Source organism: Podarcis tiliguerta (assembly GCF_965153285.1).
Source record: "Podarcis tiliguerta genome assembly, chromosome: 6".
In the NCBI taxonomy this organism is placed as follows: Eukaryota; Metazoa; Chordata; class Lepidosauria; order Squamata; family Lacertidae; genus Podarcis; species Podarcis tiliguerta.
Window position 1 is genome coordinate 46,453,008 of NC_139539.1, and position 19,036 is coordinate 46,472,043.

Genomic DNA, 19,036 nt, shown 5'->3' on the forward strand with positions numbered 1-19,036 from the left:
CGCATTAAAATACCACAACTAATAGTGGTTGGTTTGATGGGTTGGTTTTGATCCAGGGGGCCCAGAAAATTTTCTCTGGGAGAAACTTCCACGTTCAATTTTTAACTATTTGCGGTATCTCAGGTCAGGAGGGAAAAGTTACCTCATCAGATTCACTTGCAGCATATGGCTAGGCTCGCTTAATTAAGCTTGTTAATTATGGGTTGCTTTAGAAGTTAACGTCTTGAATAATGCAGGAGCAACTCTCCAATGGGGAAAGTGTTCTTGATACAGTCTTTGCCCTTTCTTCGCCCCCAGATATTTTCTCCTAGTACTACCTTTGGGTTACATTGCCCCTCCCTCATGTCCGAATGTCTTTGATCTCTGAGGAAAGCTTCTCCAGTTTCTGTGAGCGTCCGAGTCCAAAGAACTACAGCCCTTAAAGATGGACCCTCTTTACTTTAGCAGGACGCCTCCTGCAGCCCAAACGGTGTGTGGCAACCCTGCAGACTTCCTGGCCCCTTACCGCTTCGCGCAAACACAGCCTGCGCAGCTCCTGCACACAGGCCTCTAGTCGCTCCTCCAGCGCCTTCTGCTGCTTCCTCATAGCTTGCGTCAGATCCTTCATTGGAGACATGGGGCTGTCTAGTCCTGGAAGGGTTGAGACAGACACAGACTGATGACCTGTCAGGTGCTACGGGCGGGAAGGGAAGCAGCAATATTTAATGACCCATACAGAGATGCCCTTGGGCAACTTTCTGGAGCCAGCTGCAGGTCTTGCGAATGCATCTTAAAGACCGGTGTCATTAGCAGTTATCATAAAAATGGCATGGGACATCAAAGGAGAGGCTGTCCTGACAGCTCATCAGGTGGGGTATGGAATGTGGACAACAGCCAGGACTGATTAGCTCTTACTTCCAAGCTGCAGGCACCTCAAGGTCATCGCAGATCAGATAAGGAGGAGACTCCATGGTGATAGTCCTGATCATTAAGTTTATTACAGAACTAAGCAAACAGATTTGCTGCTCTGCTCACAGACCGGAACAAAAAGGAGTCTTTGATATTTGTAAGCCTTAAGACAGCAGTTCCAGAAGATTTTAGCTCATGCTGCTTCTTCCACAGATCAGAGGCACTCGGCCAGATTGTTGACTCCTCACAAGCCACTTAAAGGTCAGATCTAAACCCACACTAGCTCATTCATACAGGACAATAGGAGACCATTCCCTCATAAGTGTAGGGGTGGGTGCAGGGTTGTGTGAAACCATACAACACTTTCTGAGTGGTGATGGTAGAAGAAACGTCTCCAGTTTAGAACTAACTTGCTAAACTGGGAGCAGTTTCTATTCAGATGTGCCCTGAGATATCAAATAAGCACATGGGGTTGCAAAAGGAATCAGACTAGGAAGTGGATGCTGAACTCTCCTATTATTTTGTTTGTCTGGATCCCCTGCTGCAACTCCTGCTTAGAGCTGCCATGCACTATAGATCCCAAAGTAGTGCTGTTCACTGGCATGAGCCCACCCTATGAAAAAAGATTACCATTCCTTGTCTGTACACACAGATAGTTCAAAACCATTAAGAGATGCATCATATGCCATAGCTTCCTACATGAGAGGGAATCTTGTTGTATATACAACATTGCATCTTAAGTGTGGCCTGATTATTTACTTCTACCACAAGTATGTTGTTCAGCACTTTTACGCTAATTGTTCATGGAAGCAGTTTCTAAAGTTTATATATAACTAAGTACAATGATCAGGTATTACTCATGCAGAAAGTATGCCACATACCGGGCAGCCGAAGGATTTTAGTGAAATAGTCTCCTACGGAGTCATCAGTAGGGATTATGTCCACTTTGCAACACCCCGGATAGTATTCAACTAAGTTTTACTCAGAGTAATCCCAATGAAATCAATAAGCATGACTAAGTTAGGTCCATTAATTTCAATGGGTCTACCCTGAGTAAGTTGAACACTACCCTCTGCCTGTATTTCAATGCTACTAATATTTTTTGAAAAGAAATCTTTTATGATGAGGAACCAGTTATATTACAAGATAGAAACATAGAATTGCAGAGTTGGAAAGGGACCAAAAGGATCATCTAGTCCAACCCCCTGCAATGGAGGAATATTTTACCCAATGTGGGGCTCAAACCCACAACCCTGAGATTAAGAGTCTCGTGCTCTACCAGCTGAGAAGCATGGTACTTTAAACTGGTTGGGGGAGGGGGAACTGTGGTCTTTCGGATATTGCTGGACTATAGTTCTCATAATCCCTTAACATTGGCCAAGTTGGCTGCACTTAACGGGAGTCCAACAACATTTGACATGTCACACTCCTGTTTATAAAGCACTAGGATTCCACCATGTAACACCAGTCCCCAAAATCCAAGACCACCCTTGATAGCCCTTGCTCCTGTCTCCGTGTGTCCACGCAAGATCACACTCTTTTCTGGTATCCTGGGCATCCCCAGCTGAACACTTTGGGCTACATCATAGCCCGGCTAGGACGAAGCCAGACTGAAATAGAATCAACAAGGAGCCAGCCATGACTAATGAGTCAGAGGGTTCTTTTCACAGCTGTGCTTTTATCTTCGTGCAGCTGTGGTGATGCCTTCTAGTCTAATCTTCTATGGTAAGTTTACAGGCTTGGGGCAGAAAGAAGACCCCCCACCCACCCCAAACAGTGCAGTCATTCTTGCTTAAACCTGTTGACACAGGAACAAATCCAGGAGACGATGCTGGCACTACATGATAATGAGCAGGAATTTCCCCATCCGTCACTCACCTGACTGTACTATGATCCCACTGTCTGTGTCACTGGTCTCATCCTTACTCTTCATGGCCAAGCTCTACGGAGGGAGGCAGTAGGACCACACCTGGAAAGTGCCGTGATGTCTCCTGCTAACACAATAAGGCAAAGACTGAGGTGTGCTACACACACATTATTTATATAATTATGCCACATCTTCACTCCAGTTCACATACGACCCCTCTATAGAGCTTCCACACGGTCAGAGCCTCTATGTTGCTAAAGGACCTACCAGTTCCAAAGTTCAGGGCCGGCTCTACGCTTAGGTATAGTGGGGCAACTGCCTCAAGCAGCTGAACTTGGCCGTCATGAAAGGGCAGCAAATTATTAGCTATTTAATTTCTGGCCGTTGTATTTTGACTGCCAGAAAGTGGGGAGAGAAGCACTTGTGGCTGTTCCCCTCACCCCACAATCCTTGAATACTGTGCACCATGACTGTGGGAGGGGCTTTCATTGCTACGTTTTGGGGAAGAAAATGCCTTGGCCCAGTGCTGCAGAAATTCCTGTAATGATTTTCTTGGTTCTGACTACTACAAGGAGGAAATTCAGGTCCTGGAAGAAGGGAGCAGGCAAGTGGCAATAACAGGGCTGAGAGAAGGCAAGATATGGGCTCTCTATCAATTGCTGCAGCAGCTGTCATAAGTGACACATGAAATAGTCACCTAGAAGCATCTGACCATGTGGAGCCTCACTTTAGGGCTCCTGTGTAAACTGGGCCTTTGGCAAACCCAAACCCAGGATTCCATGCTGCTTATCTATTCAGCAAAGATAAAATATAAAAGCTGGTCTGGGCCACTACAGCCTGGCTGTTGTGCAATCCAACGCACTATGTGAGACCAAAATTGGCCCACACAGCAGAACAGCAGATGTCTTGGCACTTTGTTTGGGGCACCCAAACAAAGGCAGGGAAAGCTCCTGTTCAGAAACCCCCATAAACGTCTGCAAATCAACATGCAGGATTATCAATCTTTGTCTGTAACCCTACTGCACAGGTAATATTTATCCGATGCATACAAAGTTGGACATTCATATTATAACCCAATTCAAGTGTAGCAGCACACAGAGCATGAACTGTAACAGACACTTGATAATAATTTAGAATTGATATAGCGTTTTCCTAGTTTTCAAAACACTTTACTTACATTTTTGTTGTTGCACATCACACAGCAACCCTATAAAGTAGGTCAGTGATATTATTCTGTATGGCAGATGGGAGGGAGGCGAAGGGCTTGGCCTCAGAGAAAGAGACTTGCCTAAGGCTGCAGAGTGAATTCATGGCAGAGTGAGAAGCAAACTGGGGACATCCTGGTTTGTAGCTTGGCCTCTAGGCGCCACCAGCTCTTTATATCTACACCGGAAAGCAGAATTTCTGGTTTGGGGAAAGTTGCGGGGAGGCAGGGGCAGATTTATTCTTTGGCCTCAGGTCCATGTCTTAGCAGCACTACATAGTCCTTGAAGCAAATATTCATGCTGTGTTCTGTCACAGTTAACTGCAATTTATGAGGGCTTCCAGAAGGAAACCTGATTGGCAATTCTCAGCTCCCCATGTGCTTGACTAGTTCACCTGCTACTCTTCTCTTTCCTGCTAGGCTGGGAGGGGAAACGTTGTGGGGAGCCTCCTCTCAATCCTGGGGGGTGTGCTAAGCAAACAGCTCCTCAGCTCCGGCAATGAATGAAAGGCGCTTCCCCATGTCAAGAATACTCCTCCATCCTCCAACCCAAGCTCCAGTAACAGAAGACCTGCTCAAGGTCCCATTGCAGATGTTGGGACATGCCATTCAGCAGGGATAGTCTCTTACTTTCCCTACAGTTGGGGGTGGCTCCAAGCCTACCTCCTGCAGCAAACGCTCAGTGTTTACACGCCACTCCCCTGCCCCAACCTGGGTGAGTCAATTTGAGAGTCACACTGAGTTTCTGTCTGGAGCTTATCCTGGCCCTACCAGTCTCCTGGTAAACAAAACGTAAAGGGGGCTGGCCTGGGCGGACAAGGTTCACAGCACTGAGCAGAGATCTGCTATAGGGCAACACTGCTTCAGACCTTTGTAGATTATTCCTCGCTCCAATCAGGAGATTGTGTGGATGCGAATTTGTTCCTCTGCCTGCCATCCATAAAACTGAGTTAAGCGACACAGTGGCAATGGCAGAGTGTACTCCCCTCAGAACTACAAAATGCCACAACTCTGCAGCTGATCCCAATGCAGCTACGGGAAGGTGGCCAGAAGCAAGAGAGGACAAGGCTGCTGCACTTTCAGTAATTATGTCAAGGAGGAGAGTCCATCAGAAGGTTGTTGTGGACATCCTCTATCTGCAAAAATTCCCTCTTCTACCAAAGCTGCCTAGGGAGGCATGCTGAATGTCAGGGTTCCTGTTACTGGGGTTGCTTACAACTGACAAAGGAGGTAGTGGGGGACGGAGGTTTTGTGGGTGCCAGGGAAAGTCCTAAAGGGCACAATTGTGCCCGCAGGCACCTTACTGGGGATCCCTGTTACTGTGAATATGCCTGCATAAGCTTCCCATGAACACTAATAAAGTATTGTTCATTTCAGAGCTGTCTATTCACAGCACTCGCAATTCAACAAGGTTGGGTTTTCACTTTGACTTTCATAGCAAAACCTATTATATTTCAAAGATCCACAGTAAGACTAGTGCCAAGATGGTCAAGTTTTTTAGTCTAGCTTTTAAAAAAAGGTGGGGAGGAGAGAAACAATGCTACATATCTCTTTTCAAAATGAAATATTGTCTAAAGTGTGCATGCTCACATGGGGTTTCTCAAGGCTCACATGTGCTAAATCTCCACATCTGATCAATGCGGATAAAAAAATGGGCAGCAATGGGAAATTGCAGGGCCAGGTCAGATGAACAGCAGACAAGGAACACACCTTTGCTGCCTCCATCCATTCTGCAGATATCACTTACTGCACTTTGCATTTAGTGATGAGATAAGCACATAAGCATGTATTAAGAGCCCTGCTGGATCAGACCATCTAGTCCAGCATCCTTGCATGGGCCAAACAGGTATGAAACCAGCAGGACTTGATCCTGCCCTGTGAACATGTGCCAACACTCCTTTGCCATTACTCTGATTAAGCTTCAAAGTGTTCCTTCACCAAAGTTGTGCAGTTCATACATCCACAATTTCACACATTCAGACAGATATCACCATGAAACAAAGCAGAAGTTAGTTAACGTGGACAAGGAGAAAGACAAGAGCCACCAAGGAAGGGGTGGCTGAAGCAGGACCATGAACTGTGCCTGTTTCCTATTTGCAACATTTCACTGATGATGAAGCCCACCTATGTTCTGTGATTACAGGCATGACTGGAGAGTGACACTCCAAAGAAACGAAAAGGACAGCCATTCCAAATTCTACTGTATTGCTAAGGGATCAAGTGGCATGAATAAAGAGAAATATCCAAGCCAAAATCCAGTGGGGAACTGGATCTGGCTGTTAAGTTAGTCCAGGGGTCAGCAAACTTTTTCAGCAGGAGGCCAGTCCACTGTCCCTCAGACCTTGTGGTGGGGTAGTGGACTATATTTTTGGGGTGTGTGTGTGTGAATGAACGAATTCCTATGCCCCACAAATAACCCAGAGATGCATTTTAAATAAAAGGACACATTCTACTCATGTAAAAACATGCTGATTCCTGGGCCTTCCGCGGGCCAGATTTAGAAGGCGATTGGGCTGGATCCGGCCCCCAGGCCTTAGTCTGCCTACCCATGGGTTAGACCCTTATATCCCTATGACATCACAATGACACCAGGTGACCTGTTTTAGCCCACGTGGTTTTTAATCAAACTGCACAGGCAAAGGCAGAGTGTTTTGCAAGCCCCAATGAAAGGGATGATAAGCCAAACTTAAAGAGCCCTGTGGGAGGCCCCAAAGATCAGCATAAAATCCAGAACGCAATTCTACTTGAACAAAGAGATGCAACCTTTGCATACTGAAACTTTTGCAGTCCACGGAAAATAAAAACATAACACAGCATAATAAACTGACGTGTAGGAATAACATCCAACCAAGCAATAAAGCCACAACCCCTGAATCCTAATCTGCTCTGTAGGGTGAACTGGCTGCAATTTTTCAGTCAACAAAGTTTTCAAGTCAAGGGGCTTCTGAAGGAAACATTCATTCAAGTCAGTTTCCATTCTCTCCTATTCTGAATTCAAAGACTGACATGATCATCCATGTACACGATAAGGCTACATACTTCTAACTGGTCCTTCCTGCCTCCAGTCCCATCCTAAGGACATGTCCAAGCATGTTAAAGCACCACCAAAACTGAAGAGACCCATTCTGATGCAAGACATTACGTTACCAGGAATCCATGCAGCCCTTAAGTAGGTTATTCCCAGTTTGATTGCAAAAATAAGCAGAGATGCTAGGCAGCTAAGCAAGTTTAGTTCCAACAATTCACACACACCCCTCCTGAATATATTCAGCTGCCCAATTCCTATCCAAATATTCCAAGTCTACACCCTCTCTTTTGTTCTGCCCGCACTGGGCTGTTACCCTGCTGACTTGGCCTCTTTAAAGCTGCACAAACAGCTCTCAATGCCTGGGAAAGACGAGAAGAGGGTTGTGCAACATATAAGGCAAGGTCCTTTAGGCAACCTATGGACTTGTTAGAATCCCGAGACTTCCCAGTTTTCATTTTAAAAAGCACCAGCACATTTCTAACACTCATGGTTGTAGAGAAAAGTGCAGATATGTGATGGCAAACAACATTTCCAGTGTGGTCCTCTGTGCCAAATAAGCTTATCTCGCCTGTGGATTAGACTCACGCTGCCTGTTTGCTAGCCAAGAGGAAGTTTGCTTCAGGCAGCCGCTGAGTAGATGCATAAACCTTTCTACCAGAGAAGAACTAGTTTCCCTGGGCACAGAGCCCAGTTTTTATTTAACTCCTGAGCATGTACGTAATATCAAATATACCAAGCTGGGAAGCAGACTGTGGAATTCCAGGTTCCTTGTAAAAGAGCAAGAGTGGAATAGGAAGTATTGTAAAAGTTGTCTCGGTGGTCTGTTCTCGTCCAGGTTACCCTCCTCCTGAGTTCCGCTCTAACGAGCAGGAATCACTGGCAAACTCCAAGCATTTCCCAGCAAAATCTGGAAGGCAGTTGTGTGCCCTCTGAAAACTTTTAGCACCCAAAGGTGTGTCTGCATGCTCCTGTAGAGAAACCGTGCTCATGCCATAAACCTTGGCGTCTTGAACCAAAACAAGATGTTTTATAATTGAGTAATCAAACCTCTGTTGTGTTGCAATGGAACCACATGACTCCCCCTCCTCAAGGAAGGGAAATCTCAGGGTAGGAAGTCAGCTAGACGGAGGGGATGCCAACTCATTATAATCAAATGCATCTATTAGAGCCCCACCACCATCATTATCATTAAAGAAAAGCGACATGCCAAAACATCTCCCTGCCTGTTGTTTCACTGCTGCAAATAGCTGGGAAAGTGGCTTCCCCGCCCCCCCCCCCAAAAAAGAAGAGGAATATAGCACCAGGGCTCACTTGTGCGTAACATGCAGTCGACATCTAAGTGCCTGCCCCTCTTCACATTCATGTGTGATGTGGGAGTCACTTTCTTTTGGCTTGATGTCCCATGCTAATGCACATGGGTGTTGGCACCAGAAGAACCATGTGGGTGAGGCTAATTGCAGGTGACTTTCCCACCTAATTGGTGGCCTGCACACAACCAGCTCAGTGCATGAATGTCCAATTTCATGTGGAGTTGCAGTAACCAATATGAGGCTAATGGTTATGGGAATCAGCCTCCGTATCCTTCTATGTCTGCAGAATCCCCATTGGAAGATTAGAAATGCTGGACATGCCTACTCGGGGGAAGCACATTCACCATCAAGCATCGGAGCCAAAATTCCAAAGGGCTGGTGGTGTCCCACCTGCAGCTCTGCAAAGAAAATTAGTTATCTTCTACGAATTTCTTGCCCAACTACTCAGCCTGACAAAACTCCCTCCGGGATATGTTTGCAGCTTTGACCTACTGACACATACTCAGGGGCTTTCCAGATAACAGCAATGAATAAAGTTTGGTTTGCTTGTTTAAATAAGAGGGGTTATTAGTTGGACTCAGTGGAGCAATGTCCTGCCTAAGGGTTTGAGAGAAATTATGTTTGGTTCACATTTCAGTTCGAAACTCCCTGTTCCACACTTCCTAAAACATGCAAACTGAAACACAGTTATCCTTAGAAATTTGGATTTCTCCAGATTTTGTGAAGCAGTTGTCAAGCCAAAGAATGTATCCAAAAATGGGTACATCAGGGAACAGTGTGCATGAAGTGCATATACATGTGAAAACTACATACAAAATGCATTATGTTAGGGATAATTGCTTCCCCCAAAAATGTGTTTAGCAGGGGAGATTTGCACTAAAACGCTGATGAACATTTATGAGGACTTGAGGAATTTGAAGGAAGAAGCACAGAATAATGAGAAACTCTGGGAAACGGACATTGGCAGATCCATCCATCCTTAGCCCTACTCCCTGCTCTCCATGCTCAAATTTCAGGGTGGCCAGAGGGGATGATGGTGAGCCTCAGGCCTGGAGGCCAAATAGCTATCATTTTTAGAAGTGGCAGCGAAACTGTGATTTAGCTAAAATGCAGGCAGGTGTGGTTTCACCGAAAGCCCCCTACCTGTACTTAGAACACTGCTTTTGTTTTTGAACACAAGATGTTCCAGGGCTGAAGAAAATAAGTGTGCAGCCTGGAACTGGGGGGGGGGGGGGAGACTGGTGGTGGTAAGATTAACAAACTGGTGGGACCTGGGTGTGATGAAGCTCTCTTGTGCTGGAATAATACAGCAAGGGCACATTCTACTCCAGAGAAATAAGTACAGCAGCAGCAACAAAACACACCACCCACCCACCAGTTTATAGAATTGTGCAAGACTGGGAAGGGAAATGTGTGGCAGCGTTACTGGGACATAATCTCAGAGTTGTGGCTCAGTGGCATAGCACACACTTGACATGTAAAAGGTTCCAAATTCAATCCCAGCATCTCTAGGTAGGACTAGGAGAGAGCCCTGAAACCCTGGAGAGCAGCTGCCAGTCCGTGTAGACAGTAATGAGCTAAGCACACCAGTCGTTGGGCTCAGGAAGCCTCCCATGTCCCTATGACGAATGCTGCTTGCCACCAGCAATGTCAAAAACAATAGACAGTGAACCTATGACCCTCCTTGTTGGACTTCAGCTCCCATCATTCCTGACTATTGGCCGTACTAGCTTGGGGATGATGGGAGTGGGAGTCCCATGACAACACCTGGAAGGCCACAGTTTCTCTACCCATCTCTGCAATAGAGACAAAACAGTATCATAGTCCAGACAGAGCTGAACGCTACAAATAGATGGGCGAGCTATGACAAGTGTGTTACAATTCCACATCACAGCAATTCGTGTGCTCAGAAAACACAATATCCCTGGCCAGAACAGACCCCCTACTTCAGGAAAGACATGTCAGACATTTAACACCATAATATGGACAACTGTGTGTTTATCGTGCAATAAACCAATAATCCGGAAAAGTCTTCCAGGTGCCCAATCCCAGACTGTGAGTCAAAGCCCTCCTCCTGCCCCCACCATAGTCACAGAGATGTTTAAACAACCCCCTGGGCAGTTTTAAAAGTAACTCATGCTGAGTGAGCTATTTTTCGTTTGTCTTCTACACACCAAGCCAGAAACAGGGCTGCCAACTGGCTGAAATATTATTTTTAATTAACTGTGCAGTTTTAATTGATTAATTGAACAATTAAGAGATTAAAATCTCAATACTAAGCAATAATTATCACCACCTTTCCCCCAAGGAGCCTCCCAGATACCCCACACCCTGAAAAGCTTGGCTGTCTATTTTGCCTCCGCTGAAGGAAGGGTTCCACATAGCCAGGTGGGAGCTCCCACAATTCAATACCTTCCCATTATACCTTTTTTGCGATATTCTCCCTGTTTGTATCAGCTGCCAACGTGCAGCTAAAATATACTCAGCACTGAAGCGTATCTTCAAAATGTTATCTGTTTGACTGGAAGAATACCACAGACTTCAGAAAACCAGAAAAATGATTGCACCAAAAATGGATTCTGTGGCGTTGCAGCTGCGAAACCACCAAACCCCAATTGCTGGGCAACACCAGCCCAGAGTTGGCACAATATATTTTGCTGCCCGAGGTGAAGCAGCAAGTGGCACCCGTTCCACCTCAAGCCACACTGCATCCCAGGCTGGAAATGTTATGTTTACACCCGAGGCAGCAAATCCCAAAAGCAACCCCTATAGCAGGAAAAATATAATAATGGGAAAAATTTGAGAATTTGCTGCCCTTGCATGACATACACAACCAGCTGCCTGAGGTGGTGGCCCTACTCTGTGCAATGGCAGGGCTGGCCCTGCCTGCCTCCAACAAGAATGGCTGCTACACTTCCTTCAGTACAGGGATGTGGAGGTCTGGTGTCCTGGATAGCAAGCGGATAGTGCCTTTAGCAGCAATACTAGTTGTCAAGTTACTCCCTGTGCCATTTTGAAATGGCTTATATGTACACGCCCTCCCCCCAAATGTTTACGGATCCTCCCCACAATCCCACTGCCACTGAAGGCTGTGTGTTCCCCATTTGCGCTGCTCAAGCAAACACTTCCTACAAATGAAGAACACCACCACTAACCCCAGCCATACCAAGACTATCCCCAGCCCAGTTCCATAATGTGGAGTTGGCCAGCAAATGTGTAGGACCAGGAGATCGCCTGAAGCAGCTGGCAGCAGATGAGGCAGTGCGCTTATAAGGGGCGCTCAGTGCACTGAGGACCTTGAATGGTGGCCAAGGGGTAAGGGGCCCCTATCTGACAAATTAGTGCCCGGGGAATGTGAGGGTGCTAAGTCAGCACCTTGCAGGTACAGCCATACCTTGGAAGTTAAACAGAATCCGTTCCGGAAGTCCATTCGACTTCCAAAATGTTCGAAAATCAAATCTTCCTGCAGCCAACCAGAAGCCGCAAAAGCCTCATTGGACGTTCGGGTTCCAAAAAGTGGAACGATCACTTCTGGGTATGCGGCGTTCAGGAGCCAAAACGTCCGAGTTCCAGGGCATTCAGGATCCAAGGTACGACGGTATTTGACACCCATTGTTGGCTGCTGGTATCATAGCTCATGCCCACACTTGGGGGGTGCCAGCTAGTCAGCTGCCATATGCCTGCAGACCTAGCAGCCCCTATATCTCTGCTGCCACATCCCTCTGGTAAAGGCACCTAAGCACACCGGCCCTTTGGTAATCCCTCATTAGTGGCAGCCTCTCACTTCCCCATGCATCCCTTCACCAGTTACTACTGGCTGGATAAAAGCCTCGTGAAATAACCTCAGTTTTGCAGGACCTATGTGCATACAGCCCCTGCCAAAGACCTCAAATGCTCCTTACTCCCACCAGGCAAGATAATCAGCACGGAAAGTGATTTTGTCTTGAGGCCCTTTCTGTCTCTGTTCTGCCTCTAGTCACCGGGCTGCCTTCCCACCTTTTAGCCCAGGAGAGCTTCCTCTGCATTGTCCCGCAGAAACAGGGAGGACTGAGAGAGAGAGAGAACAACAGGGCAGCGCCCAGGGTCTCAGCAGACGAAGAGCTGCACCTCATATTACGGATTTCCAATACAAAAGCAACTTCCATGTAAGAAATCACAGGCAGGCAGCATGTAGATGTAACCGCATACACTCAGAAGCCACAACCAGGACAAAAAGCTTGCACATGTAACACATGGCAACCCATCTGTGGATTTTAATGCTATAGTTGTGACTTCCTTTAAGCAGGGAATCTGCAACATGTGAAATAACCCATAGAGAAGAGGAAGAGAATTGCCGATTTCACCAGAGCTCTGTTGTTGTTTTTTAATGTAACCAAGTATTAATGGATTCACCCCAATAAAGTAGCAGTTCCCATTCTATGTCTAATTATCTCATGAACACCAGGAAGCTGGATACTTACATTCCGAAAAATAAATACTCCACAACATTTTCTAATGATTTGGAAATATTGATCATCAATAAACCACAGCCCTCTCTCCCTTTTCGAATCAGAAAGCAACAGGACTCCCTTACCTGCTGGGCTCGGTCCCTGATTCAGAATAGCTGGTATCAGGAGAAAAATGAGCGAGAGGAAGCCAGTTCTGCTCTGGTGTTCCAATCTCCAAAGCTGCTGGATTTTTCGTTGAGTTCACACTTCCGACCCCTCGGCTGCTTCCCTCTTCCAGGCACTGTCTTGCTCTGCCAAAGAAACTGCGTTACTAGTTTTGACTTGAGTCAGAGGGGAGGGGCAGGTGAGCAATACCTTTTCAGCCACAGTGGAATCAGCACAGCCAAATCCTTCCAGGCACAGAAGGACAAGCCAACACATGGCACCAAAGGGGAGGGACTAGAGGGACAGCCTCTTTCTTGCAAAAGGCTCCCAGGAATCCCTCCCTCGCCCCTGAACTGATCCTCAAGAAAAAGAGAAAACAGCAGTATGTTTGCTTTCACCTCAGCCAGCTCCAGACCAACACACAGGCATTGCATACCCAAAATTAATTTGATTCCACACTTATAACTCATTGCAATATAAACATACTCTGAGCCCTCTGATGATAATGAGATCATTAGTATTTGGATACCAGATGTTGCTACACTTCAGAAAGCTCAGGGGCCACTTTTTATAACACTGTTTTGTACTTGGTACTGAGGGTAAAACTACTATGCATTACATTCAAACACATTTAACAATACCCTGACAGCTGCTGCTGCTGCTACTACTACTACTGCTGCTACTACAATGGTACCTCAGGTTAAGTACTTAATTCGTTCCGGAGGTCCGTTCTTAACCTGAAACTGTTCTTAACCTGAAGCACCACTTTAGTTAATGGGGCTTCCTGCTGCCGCCGGGCCGCCGGAGCACGATTTCTGTTCTCATCCTGAAGCAAAGTTCTTAACTCGAGATACTATTTCTGGGTTACCGGAGTCTGTAACCTGAAGCGTCTGTAACCTGAGACGTCTGTAACCTGAGGTACCACTGTACTAAGGAAAAACAACTTAGGGAAGATGGTGATCTGCAGCAGTGAAGGAGGGGTGCTTTCCTCTCCCCACATCTGCCACTATTTCACTGCTCCTCCTTCCCTTTCCCTGCAATACATTTTCCTCTCCAAGGTTTTTTCTTCCTGATCATGTTTACCTTCGCAAGCAAGGAAAACAGCCTCTGGGCAGAAATTGCAGTGAGAAAGAAATAGGCAGGGGAAGGGTCAAGCCCCCCTTCCTCCCACAGCTGTTTCAAACTGCAGGGGGGGCAGAGTGCTCTTGTGCTCAGGTCCTGCTCGTTTCCCACAAGCATCTGGCTGGCCATTGGGATGCTGACTGGCCTGATCCAGCCAGCTCAAGGTGGGACTGAGGCCAGAAGCTGTGTGGGTCCGGCTGCATTTCCCTTTGGACAGCACAGCAAATAAGAGGGGAGGGGTGTGTGGGTGGGTGACAGCTAATTCAAAGGCAAAAAGAGGAGGGCATTTGCTATCATTTTTCAAACCCACTGGTTATACTGTCCCCAGTCAGTCTCAAAGGTCTCACTACTTCTACACAGAAGCTGCCTTGCAGCCTGGGCTGACGTGGAGAAAGTGAAGCGTTGATGAAGAGACGTTGCTTGGAGATGATTTTTAAGACACCTGCTCCAGTAGTGTACTTCAGAATAGGGCGCAGAAAATCAAGTTGTTTCCTATATTGCCAAGACCCAGTCGCTCTCTGTGCAGCTGTTTCCTCACTCGTTCCCAACCAAACACCAGAAACAACAAATACAGTTATTTGAGCATAGATTCCCCATACTGCCCTTTGGAAACAACCTGCTATTACAGTCTGGGCTCCTTGTTTTCATACCCAACGCTTAACCACTAGTGGGATCTGCAGGTAGATGTTCCATAGTGGTAGCTGAACTCCAGGGGGAGGTTCACAGTAAGTATTCTCAGGCCCTGGGTGCTCAATAAAGGCTTGCCCAGGCTAGTTATTGGAAACTCCAGTATAAGAAGGCTTCCTGTTGCAGCTGAATCTTGTTTGAGAAACAATACCTTCCTAGTCTTTGCATGCTTTTGATATCTTGGTTGCTCTTTGGTTGTGGCTTGCTTGTTGATTCTGCCTCCCTGTTTTTCCTACAGTCCTGACTTGCTTTTCAGCCCTAAGGTCTGGCTTCTTCTTGATCCAGCCAATTTCCCATCTTGTTCCTGAACCCTGATTCCCAGTTTGTCCTTTGGTTCTGACGATTTAGTTCTACGGTTCTTGATTCCCACCTCAGACTGCTGCTCTTGGCTCAGCCCTTGCAAGACCACACTGGATAAAATGTGAACCTTGGAACTTTTGAAGACTTCGAAAATTCAGCCAATGGGCTCCCTTGAGCAAATTTTGCTTCTCTGCCCCCATCCCCCATCTGCAAAGCAGGAATAACCTGTACTATAGTGTTGGGTGAATAAGATGGTGCTTGCAAAATGATTGCCACTTAGGCATGGTATAAATTAATTCATTTTAATTAAGATTATCAGTCATAACAACTGCTTCCTCTTAGTCCGCTCTGAGCAACTAATTTGCAGTTCAGGCAAACATGAGGAACAGCTCAAAAATCTTACCCTGGAAACTTTACTCACTCTGCTCTATGGGTTACTGAAGAAATGTGTGGTGTGTATTTAGAGGAAGAAACTCTCTGGGCTTGTTTACCACACTTCAAGGTAAAATGCCAAAGTATATTTGTGGTAATCTTCCCTTCAACTCTGACCGTCATACAATACGGCCACTGATTAGGCTTATCAGTAATCTATCTATATACTATGGAGTTGTGGGAGCAGCTGTAGAGTTAAGGCAGCTGGCTTTTTCCATATTATATCATTATAAAGCCTGAAAATTCTGCTCATTGTAAGTGTGAAGAATCTGTCTCACAAGGGGTATAATGTAACAGACAAACTGAAGCTCAATCAAGGCAAGATGGAGGTTCTGGCAGAGCAGCTTTTCACAGAATCCAGCCCATTCTGAAGGGAGTTGCAGTCCCCTCTTAAGGAGCAAATTTGCAACTTGGAAGCACGTCCGAGTCCACCGCGGCCTCTGAATTGACAAGTGACAGCTGTGGCCAAGGGTGCTTTTCCACAATATTGGGGATGTGCCAGCTGCAAATTGTCCTGAGGAAGGCAGACTTTGCCACAGTCACACGTACTAGACTAATGTAACACACTTTACATGGCGCTGCCTTGCTGAGGCAGATCAGCATAAGCATTTGTAATTGCCAGACAGAACTATTCTGTTTCTCCTCTCCCTATGTTCTGTTCTGGGGGGTTCTCCTGACTCTCCAGAGTGGATTTGGGGGGAAGTCCCATTGCACTAGCAGGAGCCTTAGCTCTGGCAAAGTGGGCAGAACAATGAATGTAGTTTTTACCTTTGTACAGTACGCTAGTTTCGACATACACATCTCCCTCTCTCCTCCATTTAGGCAAGCAATAATCAGTCTGAGAGCTCAAGGGCACATTGCAGCCCAGCCAAAAAACACTCAAGAAGGGTGTGAGGTAAAGCCGGTGGGTGGTATTGCCTGGAAAGAGCCCTAAGGGCAGATGGAGGGACCCAGATTACCACATTTGGCCCCTGGGCCTGAAATAAGCAGCAAACACATACTACAATCTCATATATTTCGCTCATTTGCAACATGCTGCACCCAATTGCTCCATTATCTTTCTACCCCAAACACCCTAATTCATGCATACGTCCCCCTAACTGCACTTTTTTGAGGAAACAGTGGGTGCCACCAGCCAGCTAGGTATTTGGCTGCAGATACAGACAAGGGACGCAGATGGCGCTGTGGGTTAAACCACAGAGCCTAGGACTTGCTGATCAGAAGGTCGGCAGTTTGAATCCCTGTGATGGGGTGAGCTCCCATTGCTCAGTCCCTGCTCCTGCCAACCTAGCAGTTCAAAGGCACATCAAAGTACAAGTAGATAAATAGGTACCGCTCCGGCAGGAAGGTAAACGGCGTTTCTGTGTGCTGCTCTGGTTCGCCAGAAGTGGCTTAGTCATGCTGGCCACATGACCCGGAAACTGTATGCCGGCTCCCTTGGCCAATAAAGCGAGATGAGCGCCGCAACCCCAGAGTCGGTCACGACTGGACCTAATGGTCAGGGGTCCCTTTACCTTTACAGACAAGGCTGCAGGGTGACTAAAAACTTTCAAACGTTTACGGAAGGTGTAGTATGTTCTTTCTTTACCAGAGAGTATTACATCTCCAATGGACAAGGCCACACAATTTGATATATAGCATCCGAAGAGGCTATTCCACTCAGATGCTCTAAAGTCAGTGTGCAAACCAAGTTCCGAAAGTGCCAGCCAACAGAACGCATATTTCAAAGAAACAGTCAGCGACTAATCTAATCACCCATTGTGTACCTATTTAGAGACAGTGACTGATGCATGACTTTTGCCTTTTCTGGTGATGGTGTGAAGATTTCCTGGATCACGCAGACAGATGCAGACAGCAAGCACAGAAAGAAAGGCCCAGCACATGGCCAGGGATGGATCATCATCTTTTTCCCAGACAGAATTTGAAAGTTTTGTCTAGGTGCAAAACTGGACTGGCCCTGCCACACAGCAGGATGATGTGTGTTCAGACAGCATCACGGGAGGCGGGGGGTGACCACTAAAGTCTGGAACTGGTGTCTGGAGGGCACAGCAAGACTTTTATAAGTGTTTGCTAGGGATGGAGGAGAAATAATTTTTCAAAAGCACTTTAATGAGGAACTACCAAATCAGCGCCTCTTGAACGCAGGGCTCACCCAGACTTCCTTCTGCGCTGCGCTTTCCAGGCACAGGTCTGCACTTTAAAGCTCCATATCTGAGCAGGGTTTTTGTTTTTGTTTGCCTTGGCTCTTTCTCTGTGAAATCCCATGCTTTACCGCTGAATCGGAGCAAACAGCAATCCATAGAAAACACAATTGCCAACATGTTTAATTAGAGAAAAATAATTACTAATGTTTGATAAGGATTGGAAATTTCTTATGGATTTTTTGCGTGAAAGAGAAAATGACCTTGTAATATCTGGATTTGAAGATTGAAAAAATACTGGTTTATAGAATATAGAATGGTTGGATCTTAAAGAATGAATATCATATGTACAGGTAGCTGCAGAGAGCCAGAAGTCCTTTTATTTTACCCTCTATCTTTCTTTAGTTTTTTCTTGCTTTCTCCTTTAGATTTCTCATTTTCTTATATTTTCTTCCTTCTGACTTAGCTACTTAATCTAAAAAAGAGCAGTTTTATGTTGCAAACAGGCTGCTTAGGTACCACAAATGAGTCACTGGAAACAGGTTTTCCACCTCCCTCAGATTTCCCTTGAAAAGGATAAATAAAGATTAAATGGGGAAAAATACAGGCCAGCATTTTGATGCCAACGTGTGAGTGTTTTGAAAAAAAATATGCATGCATGTGTAGCACCCATCAGACAACACCCCCATGTCTGGAAGCACCCTACAAACACAGCACAGGATCCTCTGCTCTCTGGCCCTAATCTGTTTCTTTATATTTAATATTTGAGTGGGGGGTTTTATACGGCAGGGCAACAAGGGAGCAGCTGTTTTCGAACACTAGCAAATTGTTTTCTTTTGGTGAGAGCGTCAGTGTGGTGCAGCAGTTAGAACGCTGAACCCAGGAGACCAGGGTTCAAATCTCTACTCAGCCGTGAAACCTTGGGCCCTTCCCTATCACTTAACCTAGCCTACCTCACAGGGTTGCTGTGAGGATAAAATGACTTCCTTGGAGTAAAGGCGGGATACAGATGTAATAATAAATAAATAAAACTGACCTGCAACACAGGCAAAGTTTTTTCCAAGATGTAGTGATGAGAAATGCTCAAAAGCAGCTTGCTGGGTGAAGTGGATTGATTATGCTAGATTCCTGGCAGGTGGGATGCTCTTGGCTTACTGGGAAGAAGCAAGGTGAGGAGGTCAGTAAAGTGCTAATAAATAATAAATAATAATAAATAATAATAATAGTAACAATAATAATACCCCGCCCATCTTGCTGGGTTTCCCCAGCCACTCTGGGCAGCTCCCAACAGAATATTAAAAACACAATAAAACATCAAACATTAAAAACTTCCCTAAACAAGGCTGCCTTCAGATGTCTTCTAAAAGTCAGATAGTTGTTCATTTCCTTGACATCTGATGGGAGGGCGTTCCACAGGGCGGGCGCCACAACCAAGAAGGCCCTTTGCCTGGCAAGCACATCAATG

The 19,036-nt window shown here is 46.1% G+C and overlaps 1 protein-coding gene across 4 annotated transcripts in view; it reads right to left on the reverse strand.

Annotated features, from left to right (window-relative positions):
* The window catches only part of INAVA (innate immunity activator), a 32,770-nt gene extending 14,037 nt beyond the window's left edge, over nucleotides 1–18,733 (reverse strand). Inside the window, exons 1-4 of one of the 4 annotated variants that reach the window (XM_083445758.1) lie at nucleotides 18,608–18,733; nucleotides 12,871–13,035; nucleotides 2,767–2,879; nucleotides 506–630 (exon numbers count right to left, since the gene is read on the reverse strand). In XM_083445758.1, the coding sequence (XP_083301884.1) occupies nucleotides 506–630; nucleotides 2,767–2,821 (180 nt within the window). In that variant the 5' untranslated portion in view covers nucleotides 2,822–2,879; nucleotides 12,871–13,035; nucleotides 18,608–18,733. Of the gene's footprint in view, nucleotides 1–505; nucleotides 631–2,766; nucleotides 2,883–12,870; nucleotides 14,633–18,607 lie in introns of those variants that run through there. The other 3 variants (XM_083445760.1, XM_083445761.1, XM_083445759.1) reach the window with 3 other exon arrangements.
* Nucleotides 18,734–19,036: the final 303 nt, after the last annotated feature.